Source organism: Taudactylus pleione, unplaced genomic scaffold (genome assembly GCF_031769625.1).
Source record: "Taudactylus pleione unplaced genomic scaffold, aTauple2 ptg000326l, whole genome shotgun sequence".
Taxonomy (NCBI): Eukaryota; Metazoa; Chordata; class Amphibia; order Anura; family Myobatrachidae; genus Taudactylus; species Taudactylus pleione.
This window is the reverse complement of record NW_028284727.1, coordinates 3,005,362-3,025,814: the sequence shown is the minus strand read 5'-3', so window position 1 is coordinate 3,025,814 and position 20,453 is coordinate 3,005,362. Positions and strand designations below refer to the sequence as shown.

At 44.2% G+C, this 20,453-nt stretch overlaps 1 protein-coding gene across 1 annotated transcript in view; it reads right to left on the bottom strand.

Moving 5' to 3' along the window:
• Positions 1-20,453, bottom strand: part of ENPP3 (ectonucleotide pyrophosphatase/phosphodiesterase 3) — a 236,545-nt gene that overhangs the window by 1,371 nt on the left and 214,721 nt on the right. Inside the window, exons 23-24 of the mRNA XM_088443058.1 lie at positions 15,574-15,706; positions 11,232-11,388 (exon numbers count right to left, since the gene is read on the bottom strand). Of these exons, the coding sequence (XP_088299184.1) occupies positions 11,232-11,388; positions 15,574-15,706 (290 nt within the window). The remainder of the gene's footprint in view (positions 1-11,231; positions 11,389-15,573; positions 15,707-20,453) is intronic.

Below are 20,453 nucleotides of genomic sequence, written 5' to 3'. Positions count from 1 at the left end.
TATAGAATTGGTAGACCTGATAACTATTGAATACTAGACTGCAAAGTATGTAAACTTTTAAGTGCTGGTTAGAATATTGTTAACACTTTACTATCAGGAAATATAGAGTATACTGAGTGCGAGTGAGTTAAATTGTTCATGACCTGTATAAAAAAGAGTGATGGCCACCCAAGAGAAAAAGTGATTGTGAGAATACTGTTTGGGATATTTGAGCTAATCTGTATCTTAGTGATCGATTACTAAGAGATTAGGCACTGAAATATCTAAGTAACCTTACAGAAGCATCTATAGTCATCACTCAACGACTGCTTGTGTTTCTGACAATTGATATCCATGACATTCCACATTCTGATATTTGGTCTGAACAATAACTGAACCTCTTAACCATGTATGAATACTTTTATGCATTGAGTTGCTGCCACATGATTGGCCGATTTAGATTTTGTAATTAACAAGCAGGTGTACATGTGTAGAATTAGGGAGATGGTTCTGGCGCTGCTTAAACAATCAAGTAGTTATTTCTTATGGAGGTCTTTGAATGAAGGTATCCAACAAAATGTGGAAAAAAAAAAGAAATATATTGTCGATGCCACGCGTATTGTCGATGCCACGCGCAAACGGAAAATATTTTCAGTATGTGTATGTGTCCAAATTGCATTACTCATGCATCTCGATGGTCACCACTGGGAGACGCAGAACAAGTTTGGAAGCAAAGAGATCCAATTTTGGTGAGCATTTCTGGGTGGTAATAGGGGGCAGGCTAGCCAGACGTGGGTATGTTGCGGTCTTAAGACGCTGTCGCACTGACCCATACGGCCTTGTTCAGACATACAATCTGCGGCTAATTATGCCCTCTTCATGGACTGGCCACACTCACTCTAAAATCAAGCATTTGGAAACCTCCCTCTAGAAAACCTGTGTTTGCCACTGAACCCCCCACCCTATATACAGGTTAACATGACGCTGTGGCAGAGGCAGAGGAAAAAGAATAACAGGTAACTCTTGCAGAAGTATTTTGCATGGATTGTAAAATAATAATCAGGAAGACCAGACAGACATTACTTTAGATGTGACAAAGTTAGTGTATGCCTGAAGGGTTATACAGAATAGGTTGTATTTTCAAAATAATTTTAAGAGATAAAATTATATGTTTTGTTGATTAGATGTGGGATATGAGTGAGACAGAACAAAGAAATATGATGACTAAGCAGCAAGCTTGGAAAACTGACTCTACACTGCAGGTTTAATGGATCTTCAGATTCATCTGGGGGAGCTCTGTTATGTTAACGTTAGGCAAAATCACCCTACCTTCTCCCTATGGTAGGGAATTGTTGTTTTTCTGATCCTGAATGCAAACATGTGCTAACTTTTCATCTGCTGGGAAAGTTTTGTGTTATTTGGATTGATTGTACGAAATTAAATTTTTTCCCTCATTAATTTTTAATTAAAGAGATTATAAAACATAAGTAGGGGTTTACAGAAAAAAAGAAACAGGAAGGATAGAAGGGAGGAGTACATTTAATTTTATTGATAAACAAGTAGGAGAGGGTAGCTTTGGTTGTTGTTTTTTTGTTTATCCCATCCCACTTTCAGCACCATGGACAGTTAGTGGAAATGTGTAACAGTCATACAGTATAATGGGTGTCTACTGACTGACTATTATAAAGTTAGGAAGAAGATGGCATTTAGTTGTTTAACAGTAAAGAAAACTGAAGTCAAAAGAGCGTGATACTGCAACTTCCCAGCTTTTCATTATGCAATCCTTAATTTTTATATTGATCTACTTTATAAACATAAAAACATAATTGCTATTAGATGCAGACATTGCTTAAGGGGATTCTCCAATTTAAATGTACTTTTCTCCAAACCATACTATGTATAGCTATTACCTAATTTTAAAATAAATGATGAGCAATACATACCTTTTGATAGCCATAAATTAGTGCTTGGGGAACCACTGCAAGCATGGCACAAGTACTGGCTTCTGACTGTAAACTGTTTCAATGACCGTGATTAACAGTTCCCATGTGACAGGATTCATTGGTGGATTTTAGTGATACTCTGTAATAACAAATTCTAGTATTGATCATATTACAATGTTTCTGACTGCAGTTGTCAGTACCCATGAATTAAAGTTTGTGTTCACGCACTCTGCTTGCCTCTACATGTTAGGTTTTTAGCACGTTTGCAGAAGGGCTCAATAGCTGAGCAGCCAATCAATGTGCCACCATCATGAAATAATAAGTGTTGCTCCTATCATGAGTAAGTTCCAGGGGCAGAACTATGGGAGACAATGGAGGCGCCTGCCGCCAGGCTCCAGCACTGAATGGGCACCTCCTCCATTGCCCACAATATATTCACCCCACTTAGGGCTGTAATTATGTACCCAGCTACATGGCACCTCTTCCTGGCACCTGAGAAGCCTCTATACACTAATGGAGAGCTCCATGTCAGGCCATCAGCTGCTGCCTTCGTCTATCTATAGCCTGTCCATACATATCCTCAGCAGCTTCTTTTGTCAGTGTGATATGTCTGGCGCCCCCCTCCCCCACAACTCTGTCGTACAGGGGGGGGGGGCACCAAATTATAACTTGCCTCCGGGCATCTGGGTTGAATGTTTTATCCCGAATAGATAAACCACACTTTGGTAACCCCCCCCCCCAAAGGAGCCTCTCTATCAGCAGCAGCTCCTACTCTCTTTGACGATGGGGCTGCCGCTGCTGAAAATAACAGGGTCACTCACCTGCTCTTGCCTCTCCTGACCGGATCCCGGCACCTGTGCAATCGATCTGTCAGGTGCCAAGACTGGCACATGCGCACTAGCGGCATGGAGCAGCGCATGTCACTGGCTTCCAAAGGGCTGCATTGTCTGCAGCCCCAAGGAGCAGGTTAGGGCTGGCGGAAAGGCCGAGTAGCGGCTTCCTCCTGGAGACAAATCCCCTGGGGCTGCCTGTTGTATATGTGACTGGCAGGTGGCGCTTCCAATAGGAAGCAACTGCCAGTCACAGTGTAGCCAGTGCAGACACAGACTGCACTGACTACACTGAGGTGGTGGATTTTGCTGGGGGGGCTGCAGCCTCGCAGTCCCTAGGCAAAATCCGCCACTGCTCTCTATCAATTATATTCTAAAGGGATTACTTAGATAAAGCTTTACAAGTGAACATGCTTCAAGTACAGGCATTACTACACAGTAAATTGACTGTTAATGCATTTATCATTCCTAAATGCAGGCAGCAAAGGAAATAAGAGACATATTGGTCATTCTCTGTCATCATAGGATTTGAGCTTAGTCTTAGATGTTCTTATGGAAACTCTATTGAACCTTTTGCAGGAAATACCCCTGAAGTTCCTTAATGTGTAGGTGGTCTTTTCAGTAGTTGGCATGCAGAGTGGTTTGGCTACAAGTGTTTTTTTTATATACCACAGGGTGCCACAAAAGACTACCAGTTTCTCTGTAAGGCTGGTGTGTGCGAACTGCGAAGACCAATTAACTTAGTCGATGAGAGCTGAGAAGTACTGGAGGTACCCATTATTCAATGCATAATGAAATTGTAGGAGTGACTTAAATAGTTAATGGAGCTGACTGGCTCCTTTTTGTAGGTGGAGCAGGAACATCAGAAGCAGGATATACTAGCAGAAGACTGCAAGCTAGTTATTGGGCATAGGGCAATGGTACTAGCCCCTGTTAGGAAGAAAACCATACTGCAAAAGCATCTTGTAGCACAGGCACCTGTTGAGAGCATGCCATATTAAACAGGTCAAGCCATACTTGTAGTGACACTGATCATTTACCCAATTTCATGGCTGAAGCAAAGAGGTTGGACGAGTATTTTGAGATAAAACAGTTCAGATATGGCTGATTATTGAGGAACAGAGTAGGAATATTTAGGGAGGTGTTGGAGATTGAAATAACCACACCATGATGACACCAGAGAGGCCCAGCTGATTATATCAGCATGATCAGGAAGGAGGCACCTGTGATGCTGGAAATGTTAGTGATTTGTGCCTTCATTGCAGATCCTGGGTGGCAAGTGTAGTATTATTTCCTAGGACAACGTGGGCTACCCTTTATCAAGCTATCCTTTACCAGGGATGCACAGGATCTGCGCATGTGCAAAAGCCGCACTGCACATGTGCAGATCTGGTCCTGCGGCATTGCTCGCAGTGCCCCAAAAGCCACAACATGCTTGACATGCTGCTTGCATTTGAGGGCACTGATAGGGAGTGTTATAGAAGGGGGGCATTTTGGCTCCATTTTCTGGGTGTGCCGATGCCAATGGCTGTGTTCAGCAGCATGATTTTGCTGGACATCCTGAGTAGCCTGAGGGTTATGCAGATGTCTAATGTTTATGCAGTTGATCCGATGCTGCGTCCAAAGATGCATCAGCATATCTGAGAAGCCTGCAGTGGGTGTCTCTTTACTTAAGACGCCTCATATGTCTTTTGCATATTTTAGCACAGCGCTGTATACAAAGCCATTGCTGCTGTGCTTGCCCATATATATCTGACTCACACAGTATTGTGGTCAGGTACTGAAGAATGGTTGGCAGCATTGGGTCTCTTACCTCTCCAAGAAAGTAGTGGACTAGCAGTTTGCTTATGCCACTATTGTGAAAAAGTGTCTCTCCAAAGTATAGGCACTGAAGGAGCTTCAGCCATACCGCTATGGGTAGGGGTTCTCAGTGTACCACCAAGAGCTGCTAAGCTGATTACACAGGACAGCAGGAGATAAAGGATGTTTTTGAGCCTGACCTACGATCTTACAATTTTGCTATTTCCATCAAAACTCCTCGATGTCCTCCACCTAGCAAGTCCTTGCTGGGATGTGCGGGATGCCGATGGTCTAAATACTGGCACCGGAATCCCGACAGCGATGGGATTCCGGTTCCAGTATCCCGACCGCTGGCATCCCAAAGGTAAGTATCGGGCGTTAGGGGAAGGTTAGGTTTAGGGTTAGGCACTAGGGGGAGGGTTAGGGTTGGGCACTAAGGGGGGAGGGTGTGGGGAGGGGGAGGTTAGGTTTAGGCACTGGGGGAGGTTAGGTTTTGGCACTGGGGAGGGAGGGTTAGCATTAGTGGTAGTATACTTACCGTCCGGTTTTGGGATTCTGACTGTCGGGATGCCGCTATCTGTATTCTGACCAGCGGCATCATGACCGCCAGGACGTTGACTACATCCCACTTTACACTACTGATGTTTGTGGTTACAACATTGATATTGTTGCCTGTTTTAATATGCTGTGTTCATGGAACTGATTTTCTTTACATGACATACTGTTGACAAATGGTCTCATGCCCTAACTTCCTGACCTTTAGTGCATTTATTATACATAAATTTTTACAAATGTTCCTCAGAGTACTGTTATATTCCCCACTGCTGGCATTATAAATTATACTTTTACTAGAGTTGTTTCACATTAGTAAAACGTATGTAATCTGGTGGCACCTGCCCACTTGCATTTACAAGTGACATTGGTAAGGCAGTGTCTATTGGATGCTCATTTATGGAGGGTACACACGGTCAGACTGCTCGACGGTCAGATAACGATCATTATCTGATTGTCCTGCATGTGCTGGATCGAACATCCAGCACATGCAGCAACCCCCCAACTACTATCGACGATCGCGGGTCCCTATAGTAAACAGGCAATCGACCAGGTTGGCCTGCATGCACGGGCGAAGGTTGATATCGTTATCGACCATTTGTGCCAATGCATCGACCATCGTTTAGTCAGTTGAGGGGGCCATAAACTCGACGATTTGAACTATAACAATAAGATTGTTATCGTTTAAATCGTCAAGTTTATCTGACTGTGTGTATGCACCATTACTTGTGTATCCCCAATTAATCTCCCTGATAACAGGTGTTGATCACCACGGCATGACAAATACAACTGTGCATTTTCCTAATCCCAGTGGGTAGCTGGCATAACTACAAAAACGCTGCTGCAACCCATAGCAATCAGATAGTTATTAGCTTTGATTTTCTAAGGTTCACTAAATGAAGTGAGTTACAATATGATTAGTACAGTAGATATTAGTCGTAGCTCCATTTCTCATGTATCCCCCTTTGTGTACAAGGTGTGCCTAGACTAGATGTTTACTCTGTTTCAAATAGACCACCCATCCCAGGGAGAGGAGAGTCATTGCCTTCCTGGCTGCTTCTGTTTGTACAGATGAGGGCTGGCAGTAAGAGCAGGATGGGGAAGTCATCATGATCATATACAGTAATTATGTTTCTGCTCACTGGTCTCACACACCTCAGCAGAGGAAATAAGTACAGCTATGATTATCCTGTAGGAAGGCTGCTACCAGCTCATCAGAACCTTCTGAATTTATGTCATTGCTGCATGTTTTGAAGAATATTTTGTTATTGGATTTTTTTTAACCATATGCCGTAAAGAACTGTTGTTTGCTGATAAGGCCAACTGTCATTAGCCCTCATCTGGTCCACATACTAGTAATAATCTAGTTGTCACCCCCACATTTGCATTTTGTTTAATTTTCCTTCCCTCTCCCACTCTTTGTTTTAAGTCATTATTTTCATAATGCAGATTAGAATACAGTTTTCACTTTCTACATGTTTTCTAGAGAACTGTCTTAGGAGTAATAAACTAGGGATGTGCAGGCTCGGATAGGTTCGAGTTTGCACGCCGAGTTCGGATTTTTCCCTCCAAAAAAACGTAACGCAGAAAGAGGCAAAACGTCATCTTGCATGGACAAACATCATCATTCCTGGATGATGATGTTTGTCCATGCAAGATGACGTTTTGCCTCTTTCTGAGTTACGTTTTTTTGGAGGGAAAAATCCAAACTCGGCGTGCAAACTTGAACCTATCCGAGCCTGCACATCCCTATAATAAACCAACAAAATGCAAAAGGAAAATTGCTAACTGCATGCATATATTTAAACACAAAATTAAAAAAATAGTTAACTATGATATTTGTGATAGTTCTTGTGAAGTACTGTACTTTTCGCTGTTATATAGTTATCAATATTAAAAAGACACAAGTCCATCAAGTACATTGTATGTTCAGATTTCAGTAACGCACAAAACTTGTCATGCACTTTAATAATAGGCATCAGTCTTAAATAAGAATTTCTTAATATACTGTGATTTGGGAACTCTGTATTTTAAAAGTATCAGATTTTTATTTTTATTCAACTGAATATGGATGTTCTGTTAGTGGCTTTTGGCACTGTATTCGGCACACCCTGTTCCAAAGAGTAGAGCAGAAATAAACAAAGATTGTACGTTTGGAACATTACTGCTTGTAACAACAAACTGGGCAGACAGTAATGCAACCTCTACCACACCTCATAGTTCCTGTTTGGCTCAGATGCAGATTAACAGGATGTAGATAATCTGGGCTGTCACTGACCACCTCTAGTTCAGCAATCACTTGAACCTAGTGTTTAAAACAAAGCTTGTATTTCAAGTTCTGAGGCAGAACTTGGGCTTTGTGAAGATGCATTTTGGGCTTTGTGAAGATGCATGCACGAGTGTGCTTGTAGCTAAATATTTTATGTGTTTTGTGATTGTGTGTTTGTTCAATCGCGTTCCAGGGCCATAGCAATCATAAAGGTGAGCATATTGTGGCTAAGCATGTTTCAGAAATGAAGTGTTAGCTGTAATGCAAAATAGTGGGTACAGTTATGCTAAAGGGCGATTGTGGTTTGCTGGTAACTGACACTAGCAGGAATCTCAACATTTAGTTAAGGTTCAAAGGGTAAGTAACAGTAACTTTGCATTTGTCGAAGACTAAGAACTAGAATCATGGGCGTAACTACCATTGGTGCAAGGGGTGCAGCTGTTATGGGGGCCCATCCTCCTTACATGTGTTATATACATTTTTCACCATTGGGTGGTACATAGGGGCCCTTACAAACTTTTGCTATGGGGCCTTCAAATACCTAGTTACGCCGCTGACTAGAGCTGTCTAATCAAAATGTGTTTTTCACTTAGTTTTACTTTAGCTATTCCTACAAATCTACACAAAAAAGAACATATTAACTGATGGGCAGAATATACGATACAGAACTAATATCCTGGTGGCTATCATACAGAACCGAGCCATTAGTACTAATATGCAATACTTAAGCTGGCCACACACTAGACCAACTTATATCCAACCCGCCAACTAGTTGATTGGTTGGAATGAAAATCTGGTAAGGAATGGGAGTAACTGACAATCAGCAATTTGCTCCCAAACTCCGGAAAATGGACAAAAACTGTTGTTTGAACAAATTGTTTAGATCAAACATTTAACAAACTTGTCTGAATGACCATCTTCATCTGTTTTCTGGCATTTAGGAGCAAATTGCTGATCATCCTTTACTCCCATACATTACCAGATTTTCATTCCAACCAATCAACAAGTTGGATGGTTGGACAGATAATCTTTAGATGTGTGGCCAGCTTAAGTGTATAGGTGCTTAGTACTATAACTAAGCTATCAATGAAACCAACATTAACACATATTCAAATATATACAGTGGTTTATGACTGTACTCACAGAACCAGAACACATTATAAAGGGTTACTTTTTGTGTTGTCTATAAAGCCTACAAATGGGTCAAACTATAGGTTGACAAACCCTTTTAATTATTACAAAAAAGTACTTACTGGAAAATGCATTCAGACTGTAATACATGCATTCATTGTAGCTAATTTTACCTTCACATATTTATCTTATTTCTAACACATAGCGAATACCATAACTAGACATTATTATGTTACTCAGCATTTCTGTAATGTTCCTGCTCTCCCCTTATGCACCATTAGGCACTATTTACACTCATGTTCTTCATCAGTGGTAGTTTTTCCTACTTGCAGACAGTCCATGCAGTCAGGCTGTCTTATGAAATGCTGGTGACCTCACTGTTGTGAGACACAGCAGATCACTGACACAATTGTTTTCAATTCCATGGAAAATTATTTCCATCCAGTATGTCAGGAAATCAAATAAAAAGCCCAACTAATAAAATACTGACACATTTGTAAACATGACATGCTGTTAGTTAATACATGATCTAAGGCCTTATTCAATTTTATCAAGTAATGGGATGAGGTCACAGCTATGGAATGGTCCATTAATGTATGGTCCATTAAACCCAAGTGAGCATCTAAACTCCATGGTGAACATTTTACCATATTAAGGTTGCATATAATTCAAGGCAATTCTGCCATAAAAGGATGTACATGACTGAAGCTTCGAGGCACACTCTTCTATGCACTATGCCACAGGTTATCAAACTCGGTCCTCAGGACCCCAAACAGTGCATGTTTTGCAGGTCTCCTCACATAATTATTAGTGAAATAGTTAGCTGCACCTGTAGATCTTCTAAAATGTATCAGAGAGTAATGAATACACCTGTGCACCTGCTGGGTGACCTGCAAAAAGTGAACTGTGTGGGGTCCTGAGGACCGAGTTTGAGAACCACTGCACTATGCTTACATCTTATGCAGAAAATAACTTTGTAAGGGGTGTTATGTTTTGGTGTTCATGCGCTACACAATCTATGTCCACCTCCCTGTTTCCTTACTGTAGATCATTTTTCTTTGCTGATGAGAAGAAAATAAATTTGTCATATGGGTTGTTTTAGGAGTAGTTATTAGTAGTTAGAAGTAGTAACTTTATTTAAATAATAACAGTACTATTAATTCTATTGGATAGCAGAAAATGGTATTATCAAATAGTAAAGTGGTCATATAGTATACAGATAGCATGAGATAAGGAGAGGATATGGGGCTTGCACCCAGGCAAAGCATTCAAATACACAGCGACAACAACAGTAAAATAGGATGGGGCTGTACTATCGGGAAACAATTATGTTTTAGATTTTGCTCTTTATTCTCTGCTGAGAAAGTGAATGATGAATTTAGTAGTGTCTGCCAATCCCAACAATGTAAATTGTCTCTGGACATCTACAGTAGGTTCAGTAAATTTTGTAAACTCCTAATAAATGGGCCTGATTCTGAGTTGAGAGTAAACCAAAAAAGAACAAGTAACTGCACCTTGGTAAAACCATGCTGCAAAACCCAGATAGGGCAGATGTAAAATGTGCAGAGAGATTTAAAATTATGGGCATGTCCAAGCTTCTTGTGTTAAAATAAGGCTGTCCAGCATTTGTTGGCTACATACAAAAGCAGCCAGTATTTACCCTGTATGCAGGCCCGTGAGAGCTGCGGCGGGCCCGGGTAATAGGGGGCGTGGCCTAATCGTGGGGGGGCGTGGCCACGCCCCCTTCCCGAGAAAAAAAAAAAGATATGCTGCGCACTGGGGAGCGGGGGCGCTCTGAGCCCCCTCAGCCCGGTGCAAAGCCAGGGGGGGCGCGATCAGTGTGATCGCTCCCCCCCACAGGCTTAGGAGACTGCTGTGGCTGCTGCTCAGCAGCCACGAGCAGTCTCCACTGCAGCTCAGCACACGCTGTGTGCTGGGCTGCTGTGAGGGAGGGGGAGTGGCGTAATCTGTACCCGCTCCCCCCCCCCTCTCGGCGCCCCTGCCTGTATGTAAAAAATAAATAAATGTGTTTGAACCCTTGCAGTGCAACATGGTTTGTCCGGATGCACAGTGATACCCCTTTCACATAGCTAATTGTGGGTCGCACCCGGGATTCATGCACTCGTCGATCCCGTGTGCGACCTACCTGAGACCCATTTCAGACTGGCGACCTGACCAGGCAATAATGCTAGGTCGATGACATCACCGCCAATCGCTGCTGAGTCGGCACATGGAGATGAGATCATCTCCAAGTGTCGGCTCTCCCTATGCAGTGAACAGGACCTGGGTCGCCTCGACTTGGGTTACCCGTTCACACTGCACTGTGAGCACGATTGAACTCGTGTTCAACCCTGCTCACTACCCCAGTTGAAATGCCTGGTCGCTCGACCCAGGTTATTTCAACTGGCCCCTTTCACACTGCACAGCAACCCGGGTTACTTGATGGCAGTGTGAAAGGGGATTTACTTGCTCCTTCTTGCTTTACTCCCACCTCATAATCAGGCCCAATGTGTTTGTGATATACAGCTTTATACACACTTTATACACGCAAGACGAACATACTTCACATTGGTTATAAATTTACTAAGTTATCTTCTATTTTTGCAATTACAAATATCATCATTTATTAGGAGTAAATAATTTACCCCTAGTAAGTATGTAAGCAAGTAATCCATAATGGCACCTTTTTTATTTGTATGATTAGCCTCATTGCTACAGAATACTTACTGCACAGCTTTCACTGTTGTCCGATCTATGAGGAATGATGAAGGACAAGACTTCGAGATTACCGGTGCAAGTGATTGGAGTCTGAGCAGTGTTATTGCAGCTGGTCAACACCATAAAGTAATGAGTAGGGATAGGAATCTTGGTTCCTTCAACATAACTGTAGGCAAAGAGGTGAACATTTGTTATACAAATAAAGTGGAGAGAGGATGTTAAATGATTGGGGGGTCTATTTACTAAGCAGTGTTAGGAGACAAAGTGAAAGGAGATAAGGTACCAGCCAATCAGCTCCCAACTGTAATTTTTCAAACACAGCCTGTGACATGGCAGTTAGGAGCTGATTGGCTGGTACCTTATCTCATGTCACTGTCTCCTAACAGTGCTTAGTAAATAGACCCCTAAGAATAGTAAATGGGCACTGCATGTCACAGTATAGCACATGGTATCATGTCAAATAGTAGCACATCGCATAAGTACATGTAACATAGCCATGGATTCTTTGTCATACAAAATGAGGCAGTTGCATGGTTGAATGCAATTCAATGTTATGGATGCCCCTTGCATGTTTTCACACTGTGCATGCTCCAAAGCCCCAAGCGTGCACAACTACAGGCAATGCATGGTTGTGCACCAGACAAAACAAAAAAAAAAGGGTTACTAGTGCTCAGTGAAAGATTTGAAAATTATATAGAACACACAATCTGTTACAAAATATTTATCACATTGAGGGGTCTATTCCTCATCACTTAATTTATACAAAAGCAGGTGAAATAAAATTTGTATAATTTAAGTGTCAGCCCCATTCATCATTCTTGTAAGATATCTCCTGGTTACAAATGTGCCTCGATAATTTCCACAATCCCCATACTTTAGTAGACATGTGGCCACACTCACCGGCTGAAGACACAGAAGACCGAAGACGGCAGAGACAGGTGAGAGGGAGCGAGGTTGGGAGGAGATGATGCGGGGGAGGTAAGGGGATCGGACATTCACATATAGGCTAAATTTAGTGAGGTTCTGGTTATGGAGTTGCAGGCTATGCATGGTTGTGATGCGTAATTAAACACATAGGACTGGTGCAAACATGCGCTGATAGTGATGATGGCTATGAAACCAAGTGTCCGCCTCAGAGATATATGTGACTTAGCATAAGGGTGAATATGCATAATAGGTTCTGAGCACACAATGTGGGAGCAGTTGTTGCAGACTTCAGTTTAACTCGGCATCAGTGCAAATGTGCTCCCTTTATATATGTGGGACAACCTGCAGGGCTTCCTCTGCAGGCATCTACATCAAACCCAGAGTCCAAATAGAGCATTCACAGGGCACTTAGTTGTTATGATGATATCTCTTCCCATTCACACTGTTAAAACTGAACATGCTGAACATACTGCTTTTTCTAGCTCTTTGAAGATTAAGATGAGGTAAAGTAAAGGTGTATTGAGCTCTTACTTGTGCAGTGCCCAGTTTGCTATACTGTTCAAAAGATTGCCCCACATACCATAGACTTCCAGTATTATCTAAACCAGTGGGTCTATTTCCTGTCACTGGTTATTTTCAATACTGTACTTCTCTCTGGCTGTGGCCATCTTGATATCTGGCATGGCAACTTCTTGGAGGAGGCCATGTATAACATTTTGTGTCCTCTCCTTTACAAGGAGAAGCTATGACCAGTATGAAAGTGCATATCCATGACATCAGGAGCTTCTTTGTCTAAACATGCTCAGATTATTATCTGATAACTGAGTGGCAGCGCATGTTATCACTTGTTGTGCTTGAGCATTATGCTGTATAACTTCCATACTGACCAAGCTAGCTTTTAACCCTGATGGTGTCCTTGTTGCCCAGGCTTATTGTATTATGTGTGCCATGACCTTGGCCTGTCCCGCCCATGTACACAGTCAGCTACTGCCTACTGTAGTTCTAGGGGCCACTAGCAAAGTATATCACTACCTTTCAGAGGTCCCTAGTGAAAACCGAGATACCACTTAGATTCCACCCTAAGATCAAGTCAGTGCCAATATCAGCATAAAGGGTTCACATCCATTTTATTATATTCAGACTGCAGTAGAAAAATCATAGAGGGGCTTTGCTCACCTCTCCAGTGTCGCAGAGGAAGAACTGCTGTCTGAAACCTGGAAGCCTGCCTAAGTAAAGGCATTCAAATGGGTTCACAAAGCGCATTAAGGGCCTGATTCAGCTGCTGAACGCAGATTCCCAATGTTTGGGAATATGCGCAGGCGCAGGACCCATTATGTGAGTGTGCCCTGCTAACTCGCTTGCAGACTGGCATCAGACTGTCAGTGATTGACAGTCTACTGCCTTTTGTGGGCGGGGATGCCCTCCATTTCTCAAAACGGAATCGTGTCACTGCCGTTGCAGGGGAGGGAAGAAGCCAGGATCTCCATCGGCTGATGGAGATTTCCTGGCCTCTTCCTTTAAACTGCAGCGGCCGTCTGTGGGACCCAATGGGTCACCGCAGCCGGCCGATGGTACACAGATTATCCGATGCTGTGTTGGACAACGCAGCTCGGATAAGTAATGCACAGGAAGCGCGATGCCTCCTGCTGCATTACCATATCTGCAAGGATTGCAATTGGAAAAAACTGCCTGCGTGCATACACCACATCTATAGCCTGCGTGCAGCTTTGCAATTACCATCCTTGCAGAATCAGGCACTAAGATTTTTCCCCGAGGGAGGTTTCTGCTGTCACACCCTAATAGTATTATTGTCAATGGAAAATGTTAATTGCTTTTTCGCACGATTGATGCAGTCTCTGATTTTTTTATTTTTTAAGTAAATTAACCATTTCTGTTTCCTTGGGGACTGAGGGCCTGATTCAGAGACGGACGCTCTGAACGAGCGCTCGCTCTGAATCAGGGCGTTTTTTTTTTTTTGTTCGGCCTCCTGGCCGCTCGCATAGCTGTGGGTGACCACCCACAGCTATTGCGAGCGGCCTGGTTGATGGTCGCGATGGTCAAGACCATTGCGACAGTCAGGCTTGCGACGAGACCCTTGTGGTAGGGTCTCGTGGCCGCAAGCCCCAGAGAGCTTCTGGCTCTAATAGAGCCGGAAGCTCTCCCACTGACATCACTGGTGATGTCAGTGGGGCCGCCCCCAAATGGCAGGTGTTCCTTCGGGAACGCCTCCGTTTGGCCAGACACCCCCGCTGCCCGCCTACCAAACGGGGCGAGCTGTCAATCACCATCGACAGCTCGTCCCCTTTGGTGCGAGACCCGGAGCAACGAAACATCCGTCGCTAGCCGGGTCTCGCGCATGCGTACGACGGAGCCGGCTCCATCGTGCGCATGCCCAGTAGGCAAACATCGATCCGGTTGTTGGCGCTCAGTGCTTGCGACCGGGTCTGAATCAGGCCCTGAGGCCCTCATTCAGAGGCGGTCGCAAGAAGCGATCGCTTTCTCTGAATGCCGCTTCTTTTTTTTAGGGCGGCCTCCTGGTCGCTAGCTAAGCTGTGGGTTACCACCCACAGCTTAGCGACCGACCAGGGTGATGGTCGCGATGGTCAAGACCATCGCCACCATCGGGGCCTCCGACAAGACCCTAAGGTTGGGTCTCGGCAACCGCAAGCCCCGGGGAGGTTCCTGCTCTGATCGAGCAGGAAGCTTCCCACTGACATCACTGCTGATGTCAATGCGGCCGCCCACAAAACGGCAGGCGTTCGCTTGGGAACGCCTCCATTTGTGTAGCCACCCCCCCGCCCCAACATCGACAGCCGCCTCTTTTGTAGTGAGCTCCGGAGCGAGAGAAATTTTCTCTCGCCCCGGGGATTGCGGCCGCTGTGTGTGCGTAGGGCCTTAACATCGACCCGGTAGCGAGCACTCAGCGCTTGCGACCGGGTGTGAATGAGACCCTGAATTCCATGACTTACATTTTGCTAATCCCTGTTAGTGCTGTCTTCAATATGTGCCTCACTAAGCTGCATTTCATCATCACTAATGGGCCAATTACACACTAGTTTCAGCATGTTTTATGTAATGGGCCCATTCATTATAATCAAACGTTTATCGAACGATATCGTTATCGTTCAATCGCTCAATTTAATTGTCTAGTGGATGTGTGCCTATAGACACATAAAATACAAGATTTTTGAGGTTTCAATAACATATTGAACTTAATGCCGATTACAAGTTTATATGTAAAGCGTAAAATATATTTCTGTATTAATTTGTAATGGGTCTCTGAAGAGAGCCTCCATTAGAGAAAACCATTGTTCTTCCTTTTTAGCATTTGGTTAGTGTCGTCAGATTTGTTGAATTTTAAATCCCAGCTATATAATGTTGGCCTGTTGTAGACTCACATTTAGTTACTATATAGTAAACTTACAGTTGGGTGTGGTTAAGCGCATCAACATGTCCATCAGAGTTGTTATCAATAACTGGCCCAGTAATCACATTTAGTCCATTTCTTTCTGAAGCATATTGAAGCAGCAAGACATTGTGCAAGTAATTCCATATTCCTAAACAAGGACAGAACATTAGGAAACCATCACATATACAAACTCATATCCTAACCTTTATATCACGGCTCTCCAACAGTAAGTAGTCATGTTTTAATTATTTGTTTATCTTAATCAAGAAAATACAGCAGCAATGTACATAGATAAATAATGGTTTGCATTTATAATGAACATACAACAGTTAGTTGTGGTGGCTAGTAATGCAAACCGGCCCAGCCCAGGCCCTCTGCTCTGGTATTACTGCTTTACCATTCTAGCATGCTCCTTTCAGTTATAATAGTTACCAACATTTACCTATATTTAATACTCGGCATCTTCATACAGTATTTTCTATTTTACTTTCAAGTGTGTAACTGTGTTAGCCATTACAGTCGCTGAACTTTTTCAAACAGATTCAAAATTCAACTAAGTTTGGTCAGTTCTAGGGGCTAAAACTTCTTTGTGGTACAAACATGATGTGTGACAGTTTAAGTAGGGTTTGACTGCCATAGCTGAATTACATATTAGAACATGCTGGATCTCCATCTAAGACGCACTACAGGTGCGGCCAGACCAACCAAAAGAGTCCATCAGTCTCTCCATGTGGACAAATCAACAACACAAGGGAAGGTCCTAGGTGCTCCTAGTGTTCCAGGATAAAGGCCCTGATTCAGTCCCGGTCGCACTGAATCAGGGTCGGGTTTTTTTTTTATTTTTAAGAACGGCCTCTTAGCCGCTCGCATAGCTGTGGGTGACCACCCACAGCTACAGCGAGCGGCCATGATGATGGTCGCGATGGTCAAGACCATCGCGACCATCGGGCTTGTGACGAGACCCTTGAAGTAAGGTCTCGTTGCCGCAAGCCCCAGAGAGCTTTCGGCTCTAACAGAGCCGGAAGCTCTCGATTGACATTACTTGTGATGTCTGGGGCCGCCCCAAACGACAGGCGTTCTCATGGGAACGCCTCCGTTTGGGCAGCCACCCCCCCGGCCCGCCCACTAAAGGGGGCGAGCTGTCACTCAACATCGACAGCTCGCCCCCTTTGTTGCGAGACCCAGAGCGACGGAGTGTCCGTTGCTATCCGGGTCTCATGCATGCGCACGATGGAGCCGGCTCCGTCGTGCACATGCGATCTGGGCCACCATCGACCCGGTTGTGAGCGCTCAGCGCTTGCGACCGGGTCTGAATCAGGCCCAAAGCTCCAAGCAATCTTGTGTTCTTATGCTGTGGTTCTCTTTAATCAGCACTCACATGAAGACATGCAATAAAATTAAAAGTAGAGAAAACATGACATAATATCTTCTCGATATAACACATACCTCCCAGTGGTGATCAGGTTGAAAAATGGCGAAATTTCCAAAATAACAAGGGATAGTGGGCCCGACTCAGACCCGCTCGCTAGAAAGCGTTCGCACGCAGCCAGCCGATTTTTGCATTGTGCACATGCGTAGGCATCGCAGTGCGCGAACCAGTCCGAGCGATAGGGAAGCGTACACTCGCTGCTCATAGACTGGTCAGCCGAGTGAGTGACAGGAGAAGCCGTTTGTGGGTTGTGACAGGGGTTGATCCTTGAAAACGGGGGAGTGGAGGTGCGAAGGCAGGCGTGCCACAGAGTCTCAACACCGTTTCAGAGGCATGCATAATTAAGACGCAGCGTCATAGTACATGTCACCTGGCTGGATTGTATACTGAAGTGCTCGCAGTGCTTGTGGTAGGATATAGTCAACCACAAGCACTGCGTTCGCTTCCGATGGTACCGATGGTTGCATACACATCCTGGAGATGACTTGCGCAAGTGGGCGTCTTAAGACAGGCTGGTGGGCGTCTGCACGCCAAGCGATCGCACGCCAAGACATAGTGTGCGTGCTAATGAATTGCCGTGCGATCGCCTGCCTTGCTGTTAGCCGGATTTGCATACGCAGCAGGCGAGCGTATGCAAATAGCGAGCGGGTCTGAATCAAGCCCAGTGTCCAAACCAACTACCGCAGTGGTAGGTGAATTTCTTAAATCTTAGGATCTTTATAAAACCCACCGATTCTTAAGCTGCCCGTCCACTAGAAGACAGGCAAAAGACTGCACGATTATAGACATTGTAATCATGCAGTCCTTTGTCTGTCTGTTTAATATGTGATGTGCCTACACTGAACGAGCAGTCGTTCAGTGTAGGAACATCAATCATCTGCTAACATGCTGTCGTCAGGTTGACCAGCTTGTTTGCACGATGATAGATGTCTTTTAATGACCAGCGGGCACGCGCATCGCTGGTCGTTTTAGACATTTTAGTGAATGATCTTCAAATGATTAATGAACGATTGAATGATAACAACTGCGTTATTGTTCAATCGCTCAATTTAATTGCCTAGTGGATGGGCAGCATTATTCTTTTACAGAGAGAAAAGGCGATCACAATGCCAAATGGCTTGGAAATGTCCCCAAGAGGCAGTTTAAGAGAATACGGTAAAAATTGCTCAGATAAAACCATGTAAGAAATTCAAGCAAAGATTTTTATAGAAATGGTTTTATCAAGTTTATAGCACATTTTCAAACTTCAGAGACCATTTGATGAATTGTTCCACTATGTAATAATTTCAGCACCTAAATTTTGAGCATCTCAATCTAATTATATAATAATAATAATAAAAATGTACAAAACTATTTTGTCGTCATACACTCAGTTGTAATACAGTACATACAGTGTGTCTTTTGTAATATACTGTATATGTGTACCATACATATTGTCTGCTCTATCTCATGTGCAGCCTTTTGACATTGGGCTTGATTCAGATCCGCTCGCTGCTGGCGGCCGCTTGCTCTGAATCTGGGCGTTTTTTTTTTTTTTTTTTATGGTGGCCGGCCGCTCGCAAAGCTGTTGGTGACCACCCACAGATTGTGCGTGCGAGCTGGAGACTGTCACGATTATCGCAACCATCTGGCTTGCGACGAGACCATGGGGTAGGGTCTAGATGCCGCATGCCCGAGTGGACTCCCTGCTCTAATAGAGCAGTAAGTCCACTACTGACATCACTAGTGATGTCAGTAACCCCTCCTACAAACGCCAGGCCACCCCCCTACCCGCCCACAAAGCAGGGCGAGCTGTCAATCAACATCGACAGCCGCCCCGTCTTGTTGCGAGCCCCGTAGCGACTGAACTTCAGTTGCTCAGCGGGGCTCGCGCACGCACACGCCGGACGCGGCGCATGCGCAGTGGGGAACCATCGAGCCACTTGCGAGCGCCTCTGAATCGGGCCCATTGTGCCCCATACCTATTGAATGTTCTCCTTTTGAAGAGGGAATTTGCCAGGGAAACTCTGGGCCTGATTCAGAGCCGGTCGCTATTAGCGCTCGCTCGTTTAGAAAAAGGGGGTGGCTATTCAAATGAACTGTTCGCTCTTTGCGTTCTGTTATGTCTGAACAAGCAAACAAAACATGTGGTCGTTTTTTTGATAAAAAGGCCCCCTGGCTGCTCACATCATACGTCATGTCCGCTATTTATTAGATTAATCGAGTACATCGACCAGCGTATGAACTGCTCGCTATTATTGTGGTTGGTTTTTCCTACCACAAATTTGCGAGCAGTTCTGACTATAAAATAACCCAGTGACGTGGTCAGTGACGCTGCTGTATTAATTATGCACACCCATAAAACGTCCGTTTTGACCTTTAAGCACGCCTGCGTTCTGATCTCCACTCCCCGTTTTCAAGCACCTTCTCCTGTTACCACCCACATACGCCTCCTCCTGTCACTCATATTAGCAGGCATTCGCTATTTAGCGAACAAACGATTTTCGGCCGCACTGACTGGTTCGCGCATGCGTATTACGATCCGTACGCATGCGCAGTTGGGCAAACATCGCTCGGAACGAACGAGCGGCCGCTTACGAGCGGCTCTGAATCAGGCCCTCTATCCTCTTGTTTAAGTCCCATATGAAAGAATTAACTTATGAAAGCAAACTGAAACTAATTGAGCAGTAATAAGTGTATGTACTTGCTTTAAGTTGTTACACTTAGGGGTAAATTTACTAAGATCCGTGCTGGTCCCGATTTTCATTTTTGGGTGATATCATCACTTTTTTGCAAATCGGGAATTTACTGTCATTAAAGTCGGATGATTTAATTTTTTCAGCTTGAAATGGGGTGGTTTAATGCCGCAAATTTGTCAGTTTTGAACAATAGAAATGATATCATCATCAGCTTAATTCGGAAGTACTTTTCACTTATTTCATACAAATCGGGAATTTACCATTATTCGTTTTGCTAAAGTCATCCGTTTTACAGTTACACTCAAATCGGGGATTCAATAGAAGTAAAAAATGACGTGAGGTCTCCCACCAAAAGGATAACCAGCCCCGTACTTAAAATTACGGGGATCAAAATGAGTAAAGTTCCACCGTAATTTAAGAACCAGCACCTGTTTTAATTATAGGGGGATAAAAATCGCGTAGGGGTCCCCCTATAAATAAAACCAGCACCAAACTCTTCTAGCAGAGGGCTGATGACACAGCTAGGGGAGCCCTTTCACCGGGCCCCCTAGCTGCAGCATCAGCCCTGACCGCTAGGCAGCCCATGGGCACCCCTGGCCTAGGCTGATAGCCCGAAGCTATTCCCTCCACCCTATGGCGGTGGCGGGTTGATAGTGTTTAAAAAATAGAATTAACAACATTGTCTTTACAGTGGACCTATAGGTACCAGCATGCGGGGCATTAAAGGCCCACTGGTACTGTAGTTCACCTGTAAATAAATGTGAAAAAACACACAACACACACACCGT